General features: G+C 43.1%; 1 protein-coding gene across 1 annotated transcript in view; it reads right to left on the bottom strand.

Annotated features, from left to right (window-relative positions):
- MED13L (mediator complex subunit 13L) overlaps positions 1-14,357 on the bottom strand; it is a 371,515-nt gene that overhangs the window by 104,747 nt on the left and 252,411 nt on the right. Inside the window, exons 8-9 of the mRNA XM_075898187.2 lie at positions 8,388-8,550; positions 7,552-7,656 (exon numbers count right to left, since the gene is read on the bottom strand). Of these exons, the coding sequence (XP_075754302.2) occupies positions 7,552-7,656; positions 8,388-8,550 (268 nt within the window). The remainder of the gene's footprint in view (positions 1-7,551; positions 7,657-8,387; positions 8,551-14,357) is intronic.

Here is a 14,357-nt window from a genome sequence, read left to right as displayed (position 1 = left end):
AAACACAATTTAACATCCTTAGCTCCCTGCCACCTGCCCCGTTACCTCCTGCCCCGCACTGCACCAAACCCGGCTGGGACTATGTCTGTCCCTTACCACGCCAGCCCTGGACAGGGACTAGCCCTGATGCCTCCAGCCCCAATTGGGGCTGTGCTCCCCACGGCACTATCCCAGGTTGCAGGGCTAGCTGCCAGACCCACTGCCTCCAGCCCTGGCCAGGGTTGTGCTCTCCCACACTGCCAGGCCCAGCCAGGGCTGCACTCGTCCCCACCGCTTTAGACCTGGTTGAGGCTGCACACCCCACAATTGCACCAGGCCTGACCGTGGTTGTGCTCCCTACCGCGCCAACCCCAACAGGGACGGTGCTCCTGGCCACTGGCTGCACTATCTCCAACCCCAGCTGGGGCTGTGCTCCTTCCCACCAGCCTTAGGCTACACTCCCCACTGCTAGCCCAGCCTACACTCTTGAACCTGGCCAGCCAGGGCTTTCTAGTACAGCAATATCCATGGCTGCCAGACCAGAGAGTCCTGGATTTTAGAGATTCCATCTGTACTCTTCCTGTACATTCTTGAGTATGTGTTGAAAATGATACCATAGTTTGTGTTTTAGCTTTGCTCAGAGATGCAATATATAGCAGGTGGCTTTCGTGTCATTTTTCCATTAGACTGGGAGAGGGAGGAGGCATATGTCTCATGCAAAATTAAGGTAATTGTATCATACTCATCAATTGCTGAATATTTTATATACTCAAAATCCCCTAATAATACAAATATGATTTTCTGTATTGATAGTGGCTTTAACTTCTAAGACAGATTATATTACAGTAGACCAATAGCTTTTAAAATTGGAAGCATGAGAAAGAAATTCAATATTCCAGATGCTGCAACCATTAAATGATGTTTTCATTATCTCATAGTCCATGAAGGCCTTATGATAGCTTTCTCAGGATTACATGATAACCTTTCTGATAATATAGCTTACATGGTTTATAGCAGTAGAGCAGGGTAATACAATAGCTTTTTACCACTGGATACTTTGGTTAAAGCAGAGTCAAATAAAATTTAAAATAAAGTGTTGAAGAGCTGGTGATCACTGAATGGTCCTAGTACATATTTCATTATGAATCTATTACAAACATGAGGTACAAATGGCTAGCTCACCTTGGAAGTTCAGGGGACATTAAGAACATTGAAAATTAAGATGGAAATACACTGAATTAGCTGTGCACAAACTTTTGGAGTATTTGCCCACACTACACATGGACCTGTACTATGAGTTGATAGCTTTCATGCAAACTAAAGTTCAGGAAATTCATCCAAAAATGCAAATATCTCTATAGATATTATAATTAATTAAAACATTTAAGACTACATTCCACAAAAAAATCTTGAGATAAGAGGACACAATTATTCTCCATGAGTAGAAGAATACTAGTAGGCAATGAATTGTAAATAATATTCTGCAGAGATTCCAGAATTGTCATTTACAGATCAGCAAGTGTGGAGTAGTAACATTTAAAAATGTTGGCTATCCTAAAGAAAAAGGAAACCAACTATAACTCAAACAGCGTGTAGTCCTGTGGCCCCTTAAAGACTAACAAAAATATATAAAGTGTCATGAGCTTTCGGAGCAAAACCCCCTTCTTTTTTGTTGGTCTCGTAGGGTATTTTCTACACTACAGTGTTATTCAAAATAACAAGATGAGCATCCACACAGCAAGCATTATTATTTTGAAATAACGGGCTTCTTATTTTGAAATAATAAACGCTCATTTCATGACAAATGCCTATTTCAAAATAGGATGAGTGTGGACAGTGCAGCTGCGCTTATTCTCATAGCTGCCCTGGTGGCCACTCTGTCCACACCCCTCAGAACTCTATAGTTTCCCTTCCCCTGCAGCCTTTAAAGGTGCAGGCAGAAGGGAAAGGGCTTGTGGCACTATACCAACCCTGCCTGCCCCGTGCCACAGAGCAACACTCATCACTGCAGCCATTAGTGCTCCCAGCACGCCCACTGAGCCCCCCAGGGCTGCAAGTGAGCCAGTAGCCAGCTCTGAAGCTCAAGACGAAGAGGGACCCTCCCTGGTCTGGTGCAGAGATTATGGATCTCACTGAGCTCTTGAGAGGAGGCTAACCTCCAGGATCTCTGCACAAGGCGCAGGAATGCTGAAATCTATGGCCAGCCCACAAGGGCCACATGCACACCTAGGAGCAGGTAGGTATGAAGATAAAAGAACTGCACCAGACCTACACAGAGGCCAGGGAACAAAGTTCCTGCTCAGGGGCAGGACACCAGTCATGCTTGTATTTTGAGCAGCTGCATCATATTCTGGGAGGGAGGTTGGTCCCTTCCCTCCTTGCCCCGTTGTTAACTCGGCCTGGAGACACCCATTGTCAGCCTGCAGGAGGGCAGGGCTGTGGATGAGAAGGACACGGAGGATGTGGAGGGGGAATAGAAGACCAGTCAAGACACGATGCCTGCCAGCCAGGAAGTCATCATCTCCCTGGAACCGATACCCCACTCCCAGGATGTCTCCCAGCCCTCAGACAATGCCAGGAAAGGCTCATCAAGTGAGTTGCATTACTTTCCCTATCTGCATGTTGGGGCAGGCAGTGGGTGGTGAAGGGCTGCGCAATCTTCACTCGGCCTGGGATCACACAATAGCCTGTACATGCGGGTGTATGTGGAGTGCCAGTTGGGAGCAGACAGCCCCATGAAGCTGCCACACAGGAACCTTGTCCTCCTGCTGACAGGGTTCCTGCATAGGCCTGTCTTAATCCTGACCCCGTGGTGGGACACCTTGCTACCACAAACCATCACTAAAGGAGGCTGGAATAGCACGGCAGAGCCGCACATGACAAAAGCTCATACCGGCACTCTTGGGGTAGCTTCCACTCCTGGTCAAGCATGGCGAGGCAGAGGACACGGATCCCCTGCAGAGGAATATGCCAGGGGGAGGAAGTGGCAGGTATCCTAGTACTACTCTTCCTGGCAAGTGGCATCTACCGCTCACACACACCTCCTCCAACACCCTCTCCCATCTTCTCCTGTAGGCAGGGATACAATTTCTCTATTTGACAGCACCACTGCCAGAGCCAGTATGTGCATGGCAAAGAGGGAAGGCAAACCGCCCTGTTGCCCCCTGCTGCCCGCAGGCTCCTAGCCTGGCCAGCAACTTCCCGGCTTACTTGTCTCCAGGGAATGGGAGTAGTAAGGCTGTCCTGGGATGTTCGTGCCCCTACAGGGCATTGCCCACTGCCTAGGCCACAGATGGCCTTGATAGAAGCACTTTGCCGTCGTCCGAACCAAAACCTGACCCCGCAAGACCCACTGGATGACCTGGTGAGAGAACACCTGGAGTGCTTCCGTTCTCTCAAGAGGAACTTTGAGGAGGACTGTCAGGAATGCCGTACTGCACCGCACCATCCGGGAGCAGCCATCCTGGTAGCACAAGAGCATGTGCGCAGCTTATATCAATGCCGTTGAGTGCATGGTTGCCACCACAGAGTGGTCCAGCAACCGCCCTCTGCACCTGTTCTTTCCCAAAGTCATCCCCACACTTGCTCCTTTTCAATTTTCACCGCACCTGCTCCTGCTCCTGCTCCGCTGGCTTCTCCTCTTAGCCCCTCACTCCCGGGGAAATCAAAGGCCACAAACAAGAGGAAGCGGGAAAACCTGAGGCAGGCGCCACTCCCAGCTCCATCCCGGGTTCTTTCTCCAATCCCTCCACAGTTCTATATTTCCCAAATAAAAATCAGAGAGTTTGTTGTTTCAAACAAAAAGTCTTTTTTATTTGGTCTGCAGAGGAGGAAGGAGTGGTGAAGGGAGGTCAGGGGAACGAAGGGGTGGGGAAGGAAAGGCACACAGGGACAATGCAGAGGCCCCTTGTGTGGAGGCCTGAGGGAGTCTCACAGCTGGCCTTGACTGAAACTATCCCTCAGGGCCTTCCAGACGCATAAAGCCCTGTGGTGGGCTTGCTGGATGGCAGTGATGCATGGCTGCTCAAAACCTCTTGCAAGCTGCTTGGCCTTTGCCCCCCACCCTGGCAGGAAAGTCTCCCCCTTACTTTTGCAAAGGTCATGGAGAAAACAGCAGGCCGCCACCACCTGGGAGATGTTCCAGTCACCAAGATCAAAGCGGGTGAGGAGACATTGGAATCTCCCTTTAAGGCAGCTGAAGGCACCTTCCACCACAATGCGGGCCCTGCTGAGCCTGGCATTGAAGCATTCCTTGGTGGGTGTTTGTTGCAGAGCTTCATGAGCCAGGGGATCAAGAGGTAGGCTTTGTCACCCAGGATGATAATGGGCATGTCCACGTCCCTAACCCTGATGGTGCGGTTGGGGAAAAAAGTACATCTTCTGGAACAGGCAGGTGTCAAGAGCCTTTCCCGATCACCCGACATTAATGTTGGTGAACCAGATCCTGTAGTCCATGAGGGTCTGAAGGAATATTGACCAGTACCCCTGCCGATTGATGTAATCACAGGCCCAATGGTTGGGTCCTGCATAGGGATGTGGTTGCTGTCAATGCCCTCTTCCCCTCCATCCAGAAGGGGAAGCACATGGCACCAAAGCCAGCAATGAAGGGCTCCACATCTCCCAGAATGACAACCCCGTACAGCAAGATGGCATGGATGGCCCTGTCTAACTGTAGATGGAGAACAGAGAACCCAGGGTTCCCAGAGCCCTTGGGAGGATCCCGAGCTGAAGTCCCTTCCCACAGCAGGAGCAACCCCAAGTACCCCATCCCCAGCAGGGCTTTTGTGAAAGTGGGACTGAAAAATGTCCAGGGATGGAGATTCCACCTCCCCGTGGGAACGCCATTCCAGTGCTTCTCCATCCACCTGGGACAATAGCAAAAGAGTCAAAACTGCATGAGCATGGCCCCAACAGTTGATCTCCCCACACCGAACTGGCTCCCCACAGAGCAGTAGTGGTCTGCCGTGGCGGGCTTCCAAATGGCAATAGTGACTCACTTCTTGAGGAAGATGGCGGGTCACATGTGGGTGTCCCATCAGTGGATGGCAAAGGCGAACCACTCACAGAGCTCCAGGAAGGTGTCCTTCCGCATGCAGAAATTCTGGAGCCACTGCTGGTTGTCCCACCACTCCATGACGATCCAGTCCCATCAGTTGGTACTGGTCTCCTGTTGCCAGAAGCGGTGTTTCATGGTTTGGGGGAGGCAGGGGAGAGAATGGAGTACACGAGGAGCACCTGGATCTGGGTGAGGAGATTCCCCCATCCAGGCTGGTCATTGTCCTGAAGCAGTGCCACAAAGTCAGCCTGCATAAACATCAGAAGTTGCAGCAGCAGGTCTAAAAGCCAGTGAGTGCTTTGCAACAGGCCTGGCTCCATGTTGGAAGTGCTGTGGTGTCCACAAAGACAACCAAAGCACGCAGTGTGAGTTTGCTGTCTCTCAAGGAGGTAGGCAATGGAGAAGAGTCTGAGACACGACTGTACAGAGAGGCCCCTTTAAGCATGAGCCTCAGACAACCTGAGGCAGCAGCTTCAGGAAGTGACTGCTGTCCTGATGCCTTGCCCGGCGTGCTTCTGGGTTGGGGGAGAGGGGAGCCTTAAATGCTATTCAAGCTCCAATCAGTGTGGGCGTGCTATTTCGATGTAGATCTGCACGATTTTATGGGCATTTGTAGTGTGGATGCATTATTCTGAAACAGTGACGAGGAGTCCTGTGGCACCTTATAGACTAACTGAAGTGTAGGAGCATAAGCTTTCATGGGCAAAGACCCACTTCGTCAGATGCATCAGAAGTGGGTCTTTGCCCATGAAAGCTTATGCTCCTACACTTCAGTTAGTCTATAAGGTGCCACAGGACTCCTCGTCACTTTTGCAGATTCAGACTAACACGGCTACCCCTCTGATATTCTGAAACAGTTATTTCAGGAGTTATTATACCGAAATATCAGATTTCGAAATTACATTGTAGTGTAGACATGCCCTGAGGTGCCACAGGACTACTCGCTGTTTTTAAAGTTGCAGACTAACACAGCTACTACCCCTCTGTAACTCTAATAGGCCACGTTACTGATAGATCAACTTTACTCAGGTCTACACTTACAAAAGGGATGTTCCTACATTTTTGCTCCTTTGAATGTACTCTTTTTATGTAGTTGTTACTTTTTATTAGTAGTTGTTCCTTTTTTGTTTCTGAAGCTTTTCCCCTTTTCTACTGTGAAGTTAACTTTTAACCAGTAATGAAATGATTCATGTTTTGTGTTAAACACAGAACTCCTCATACTCAATATGCTGCTACTATATATCTGCTAGATTATTCTATTTGAAGTTTCCACATTTTCTTTTATAAAAACCATATAAACCTGTGCAAAAATTTCTTAGCATAATGCTTCCGGGTTCTCTGAATTTCTGGGCTAAGCACTTCAGTGATGTCTTAAGCAGCACTATCAATTTAAACAGTTTATGAAGCTTTTGAGAACCCAACCAATTTAAAATGTTGTGGAGTATGAAAGTTCCATCTCACACACAACAGCACACTTTCCACAAAGATGGCAACAACACAGTTTAAAGCAGTAGTTTGGAAGAGGGAAAATCTGAAGACGAGACAAATATCTAAATTCATACATGCTCTTTCCTCTCTCCTCCACATTTTTTAATGCTGCAAAATAGAGAGGTCAGTGATGTTTCATTTGAAAATTACAGGATTCCCAATGCTAGATCTTACTCTGTCTTATTTAACACAGAATAGTTTAAAAAGATTGTGGGTATAGGCAGGAATCCTCTTACATGCACTTTGGAATGAAGGCTTTATGCAAACCTTATTGAATTCTACAAAAAGTTATAATATTACAAGTCTCTGTGCGTCCTCGCCCATTCTATTGGAAACACTACTGTAGTGATGTTCTGCATGGAACTTCTGAAACTTTAGACTGGCTGATTTTTGTTTGGTTCTAGACTACACACTTCTAAACATCCTGAAATATATTTTGCTCCATAACTTTTCTTACATCATACTTTATTTGAAATATATTATTTAAGTCAAGTTTTAAAACGGATATGCTAAATGCCGTTTTTGTAATTCTGGAAAACAAAGCTAAACATTAGAAGAAAAGACTAAATACTGTAAATTTGAGAAAAAGAGGGGAGAGACAGCTCAGCAGCAGTCAATGCACATGGGGGGGCTGAAAGCTGTCTGCAAGCACTGGCTCCTGCGGAATCACCTGCCCTTTGCACTGATACAGAGGCAGCAGTGCAGAGGCAGGGAAGGGAAGGCGGGTGGAGGGAGTCCTGTGTGTAACTGTTTACTAGTTTACACTATCACACCCCTACTGTACAGTGATGACAAGAGTTAATTAAACTCCTGTCACTTCACTGCATATCATTAGAAGATAACAAACGAGATCTTCAGCTGGCATAAATTGATGTTACTAGACTGATTTCCAGCACCTGACGATCTTGCTCTATTTTTTATAAGCATGCCTGCTTATTGTGTAGTGATTCTGCATTTAATTCATATTGTGAATGAACTTTACAAGCTTCATTTAACTTGACACAATAACTCTTCTCTTTGCTACCTACCTGGAACAAGAACAACTGACTCTTTCGACTGGGTCCATGAAATCCCAAGAAACAGTGTTGGTTGGGACTTCTTCCTCCAGATTTGAAGTAGTAATTTGTGACCTCCTAACAGGATTAAAAATAAATATTATAGTAATTATTTCCTTATGCATAAGGAAACAACAACAAAAAGTCACAGGGCAGGCAATACAGGTAACAATTAAAATTGCATTTGGAAATGTTGCTAACTGGGCCAATGAGGAAAATACATGGGAATAGCAGAGGTTAAACGTGTTGGAACATCTGTACATCATCCCATTGCAAGATATTTTAAATGTTCAGAAATGAAAAGGTAGTGTACTAATAGCAATGCTCCACTCTGCCCTTTGGACTTTGACTTATATTCTGTTAAATACAAATATATCCTTCCAAATGTTTACATCTATAAATATGTTATAAATATAAACCTTAGCAGGCTATTTGTCCTTAGTTAGGTCATCTACCTTTCAGTACTATTATTTTGTATTTCTAATATGAACTAGTATTTCTGCTGCCAATGAGTTAGCTCATGAGTAACCAAGACCAGAATTTAGCTGCATATGTAAAGCTCAGACAGCCATAAATGAAATGAGCTAAACAAATCAAAATGCAGCATTATTGTTACTTTTACTTGTTCTCACGCTAAAACAATTGGTAATTGTCTTAGATAAAATTACCTTCCATTATTCCCTTTGAATACGGAGGCATAGGAAATCATAGAAATACTAAGGTAGCATTTAAAGGCAAAGCTAGCAAGTTTTAAAGTATGACAGCTCAATTATTATTACTGAAGAATATGAGCAGAATTACTCCCTCACTTGGACTGTGACCTGTTGAGCATGCATTCCTTCCAGACTCTGTGGACCATACGATTGTGGAATTTTGGAGAAATCTTCCCTGATTTCTTTGGACTGTGAAGAGTGAATGTCCCCTCCTGTGAAACTGTATGGCTGATAGAGTTCTGAGTACCTCCATTTTCACCTACAACAAACAAAACAAAAAGAAAAAGCAAACAGTATTGTGTTCAAAAGTAACAGAAGCTATAAGATTAGATTTTCCTAAAAGTGCTTTTCAACTTATAGGCTGTTGAGTTTACAATGGCTTGTGCTGAATGATAAAAGTTTAGAGCAGTTTAACAGTGTCACTGACTACGAAAAATCAGTAAACTATAGCCAGAAGCAAAATTTGTGTCAGCACAGCAGAGATGGCACTAGAGAGTGGAACTGCATGATGTCGTTTTTCAATGTTGCTGGCTATTAAGTTTAACTTACAGAATTTTTTGTGGAGAACTCATCATAAGATACATGGCTTTGTAAGAAAAGGCATCTACTGTATTAAAACACAACAGATTGTTTATTGAACCATGTCATGCATTGTTACAATGAGAAAATGAAAGTTTTAACACAAGAAGTGAAGACATGAATTAATTACTGAGTGATAATACTTGCTCACATTTGGGGGTGGAATTTTCCCTCTCATTTTCTACCTGTGCTTTATGTGCAATATTAAAGTTAAATATAATTTTGATAGAAAATCTTAAACTTTAACCAAAATTCTTTAGCATTCACCAAAACAATTAATCATACACTAATAATAGGTTATTAGGTCATATTCAAGATCCTTTCTAATTCTGCATGGCTGGTGTAGAAAGAAGTAAAAGTGGTATTACAGCCTTAATCACCACTACCTAAGCATTCTGCTTTTTATTTTGTACTTCTTTTTTTTAACCAGTGGAGTAAAATCTTGTTACTCACAATATGATCACATATTTCTGTTGTTCATTGAGAGAGCTATTTGAATTGCCTGAGATCCTAACATAGTGAACTTTATAACAGACTGGAACAGCAGAGGGAGCTGCAAATTCATTTAGTTTGTTAGATATTTAACACAATATAGTCTGTGCTCAGGTTAGCAAGCAAGCTTTTAACAAAGTTAAATCTCTGCACAGAACTCTTTGTCTTTGTGTCTGTCACAAAAGTCTTAGGAATGAAACACTGGAAATAGTCATCACTTCACTACATCAGAAGAAAAAAATCTAATTCCTTCTCTTAATCTGGTTTACAAGCTAGAGTTGCTACTCTGTGAATAGGCTTTCTAACCCACTTTCCCAAAAGATTTCTGGTTATTGTAGAGGTCTCTCTAATATGTTCAGATATTGTTTTTCATTTCTTTTCTCTTAAAGGAATTGACCAGAAAAGCAGCAATGACTAAAACCAAAGAATTTCCTGGCCCACTGAATCTGTGGTTGTAATAATGAATTTTATTTGTTTTGGAATACACCATAATGTTGATTTTGAACTTGACATATTTCTGATGAATGCATCTTGACAGAATTAAGCTAGATTAACCCTTCAGATTTAGCAAAGTCACTTTACTGCTGGTGTCAGAATACATTTTCATAAACCTCACTCTGCTTCTGTTGTATTCTGTGGTAATACCAACAACACCCAAAAAACAACAGTTACAACTACTACCAGGCACAACTGGCCAAGTTATCAGCACACAAGTTCTACATTTGAGCAAGTGACTTGATATTCACCAAAATTTTACAGTGCATTTTTTAGAAACCCATTGCATATTTGTCACTATATGGTACATATTTACATACGGCATGTATATACAATACATATACATACAGTCAAAAGTAGTTTGTTTCAAACATTGAAGCTGAAATTTGTAGTTGAAAATTACTGCGTAAAGAGGTGAAAATACCTGACAGATAATGGTGTAAATGCCAAAACTCAAGCTGAGTGATATTGTTCACCAAAAGTACAATCACAATGAAACTTCTTACTATCAATTCAAAATCCTATTCTCTACATACCTTAGCACTTGTAACATACTTTAAATGTTTTTAAATAATGTGATGCTTCTTGCATTATCTGCTGAAGCATCACTAACACAGTTTGCAGAGTCATGTTTACTCCGACAGTAACAATCTTTGACAACTCAGTTTAAATTAATATTTCACTTGACTTTTAAGGCTTCTGCCCTTTAATTTCACTTATTAATTTAATTATTATGCAAAATATGTTTAGAACTTAGGACATACTTTATGTTTAATAGTAAAGAGAAATGTTTAAAAGATACAGTAATTGTTCAATCTTTTAAAGCATTAAGAGAACAGGTCATTTAGAATTCAGAAACAGGTAAAAATACTTTAAAGTCTATTTTAAAAGATCTTAAAGGGTTATAAGAATCTATTTAACAGACTTTTAAATTTCACTTTAGTATTATTTATTTATTTTTATTCTTTATGCCTTTTTACTTTATTATTTCCCACGTGCTGTCCTTAATGGGAAAGAAATTTACAAATGTCACAGATTCTTAAACATCTCCATTACACGGCACTGTTATGTATTTCCTATCTTACAAATCCTTTCTTTCAAATAATTCATTATACATATATCTTATCATATATCATAGTCTATTTTCTGTTTCTACTTCTGAATCTACACATTGTAAAATTTGATTACATCATAGTGGATTGCAAACATGTGTATTTCTCTGATAGGAACATAATGTAAGAAGCCAGTCAAGGTAGAAAATGATCTCATTGAATGGGCTGTGATCCCTGACAGGGGTTCTGTAGTTTGGTGTCGGTAACATAAATGATGCAATTAAAAATCCATTTCAATGTCTCTGTTTTGATATAGCTGTACCCCTCAATTGTTCAGAAGTGGAAATAAAGAGTCTAGGTGACTTACAGAAAGGCTTCATTCTATCTACACAGAAAGCTGGGGCTCTTCTAGCATCTAGAGTGTGGAGGATAGATTCCTGCATAGACCCATATGACTTAGGTAAAACACAGATAGAGGGACAGGTTGACTGAAATGTAATGGTGAAGGTACCTTCCATATAAATATAGGGTGTAAATGAATAGTCACTTTGTCTTTAAGGAATATGGTATACAGAGGATTGGCCAGAAGGCCCCAAGTTCACCCATTCTATGTGCTGAGTTGCTCACGACCTGGAACACTACTGCATTTATCAATGAAGGGAATGGAGAACAGGGAGCAAGTGCTGCAAAAAGGGCTCTGGTAAGGGATCTGAGATTTAGGCCCCATGCCATTTTAGGGTTGAAGACTTAGAATCACAGAATCACAAGGCTAGAAGAGACCTCTCAAAAGATCATTGAGACCAACCTCCTACTAAAAATAGGACCAATCCCAACTAACTCATCCCAGCCAGGGCCCTGTCAAGCTGGGACTTAAAAACCTCTAAGGATAGAGATTCTACCATCTCCCTAGGTAACCCATTCCAGTGCTTCCCCATCCTCCTAGGGAAATAGTTTTTCCTAATATCCAACATAGACTTTCTCCACTGTAACTTGAGACCATTGCTCCTTATTCTGCCATCCGTTACTACTGAGAACAGCCTCTCTCTATCCTTCTTTGGAACCCCACTCCCTTCAGGAAGTTAAAGGCTGCTATCTAATCCCCATTCACTCTTCTCTTCTGTAGACGAAATAAGCGCAAATCCCTCGCCTCTCATTATATGTCATGTGCTCCAGCCCCCTAATAATTGTTGTTGCCCTTCACTGGATTTTCTCCAATGCGTCCACATCCTTGAGGGTGGGGGCAGAATTGGATGTGATAGAATCATAGAATGATAGGGTTGGAAGAGACATCAGGAGGCCATCAAGTTCAGCCCTCTGCCGGACCAATACCAATACCAACTAAATCATCCCAGCCAGGGCTCTGTCAAGCTGACACTTAAACCCTTTAAGGTATATATAAGTAGCTCACACATGACCCAGACCAACATGGTTTCCATGGTTTGTGTCATGCCTGAGCTATCAAAATGATCGTGGCTCTGCTGGTCCATATCTTGTATATCACTCTGGATAATAATGGTATCGTTGGGAACGTGTGGAGGAGTGGCATATTCCATTGGATGACAAAGGCATTTCCCTAGGGCTTGCAGTCCTAATCCTGTTTGTGAGAAAAGTCTTGGATATTTGCAGTTTTGTGTGTTGCAAACAGATCGATGTGTGATGACTCCCACATGTGGAATATGTGTTGTGTGATGCTATTGTTCATTTCCCATTAGTGTTCTTGGGAAAACTGTCTGCTCAATGTGTTTCCCATCATGTTCTGTTGCCCTGGAAGCTATGATACAGTATTAGTAATATTGTGGGTAATGCACCAGTTCCATATTTTTTTTAGATCAAGTTCTTCCATGCCTATTTATTTAGAAGTGCTTGGGATTCTTCCATCTTCTGGGATGCCAATAAGATGAGGGGGAAAGGAATCCAGGAGAGCTTGGGTGTATTTTAAAGAAGCCTTATTGAAGGTGCAGGAACAAACCATCCCGATGAACAGTAAAGAAAATATGGTAGGCGACCAGCTTCGCTTCACAATGAAGTCTCTGGTGAGCTTAAACACAAACAGAAAACTTACAAGAAGTGGAAACTTGAACAGATGACTAGGGAGGAGTATACATATATCATTCAAGCATGCATGGTTATCATCAGGACGGCAAAATCACAACTGCAATTGCAGCTAGCAAGGGATGTGAAAGGTTGCAAGAGAGATTTCTACAGTCATGTTAGCAAAAAGAAGGTGGTCAGGGAAGGTGTAAGACCCTTACTCAATGCAGGGAGGTAACCTAGTGATAGATGATGTAGGAAAAGCTGAAGTACTTGTTACTTTTTTGCGTCAGTACGGGGAGAAGGTGGGAAGCCCTCAGTGGAGAAAGAACAAGTTAACAACTATTTAGAAAAACTGGACATACACAAATCCATGGGCCCAGATCAAATGCATTTTAGAGTGCTGAGGGAGTTGGCTGATGTGATTGCAGAGCCATTGATTGTTATCTTGTGGTGATCAGGGGAGGTCCCAGATGAATGGAAAAGACAAATGTAGAGCCCATCTTTTAAAAAGGGAAGAAAGAGAATCTGGGGAACTACAGACTCGTCGGCCTCACCCGACTCCCTGGAAAAATCATGGAGGGGATCCTCAAGGAATCCATTCTGAAGCACTTGGAAGAGAGGAAAGTGGTCAGGTATAGTCAACATGGATTCAACAAGGACAAGTCATGCCTGACCAACTGGATTGCCTTCTATAAAAAGGTAACTGGCTCTGTAGGTATGGGGAAGGTGGTTGATGTGATATATCTTGACTTATCTGGTCAAGCTATATATCTAGCTTTTGATATGGTCTCCCACAGTATTCTTGCCAGCAAGTTAAAGAAGCACAGATTGGATCAACAGCTTGATGTCTTGTTGGTAGTCGGTAACATGCAGAGTGCCCCAAGGATTGGTTCTGGGGCTCATTTTGTTCAACAACTTTATCAACTACACCCTCAGCAAGGTCACAGATGACACTAAGCAAGGGTTAGAGGTAGATATGTTGGAGGGTAGGGAGAGGGTCCAGAGTGACCTAGACAAATTGGAGGATTGGTCCAAAAGAAATCTGATGAGGTTCAACAAGGAGAAATGCAGAGCCCTGCACTTGGGATGGAAGAATCCCAAGCAACGTTACAGGCTGGGGACTGACTGGCTAACCAGCAGTTCGGCAAAAAAGGAAGGGGGGGGGTTACAGTGGATGTGAAGATGGACATGAGTCAACAGTGTGCCCTTGTAGCCAAGAAGACTAACAGCATATTTTCCTGTGCATTAGGAAGAGCATTGCCAACAGATCTAGGGAAGTGATCATTTCCCCTTTATTCAGCACTGATGAGGCCACATCTGGAGTACTGCATCCAATTCTGGGTCCCACATTACAGAAAGGATGTGGACGCATTGGAGAGAATCTAGAGAAGGGCAACCAAAATGATTGGGTGGT

The sequence above is a fragment of the Pelodiscus sinensis genome, chromosome Z (assembly GCF_052426305.1).
Source record: "Pelodiscus sinensis isolate ZL-2025 chromosome Z, ASM5242630v1, whole genome shotgun sequence".
In the NCBI taxonomy this organism is placed as follows: Eukaryota; Metazoa; Chordata; order Testudines; family Trionychidae; genus Pelodiscus; species Pelodiscus sinensis.
The sequence above is the reverse complement of the archived record's forward strand: the minus strand, read 5'-3'. Positions and strand labels throughout refer to the sequence as shown.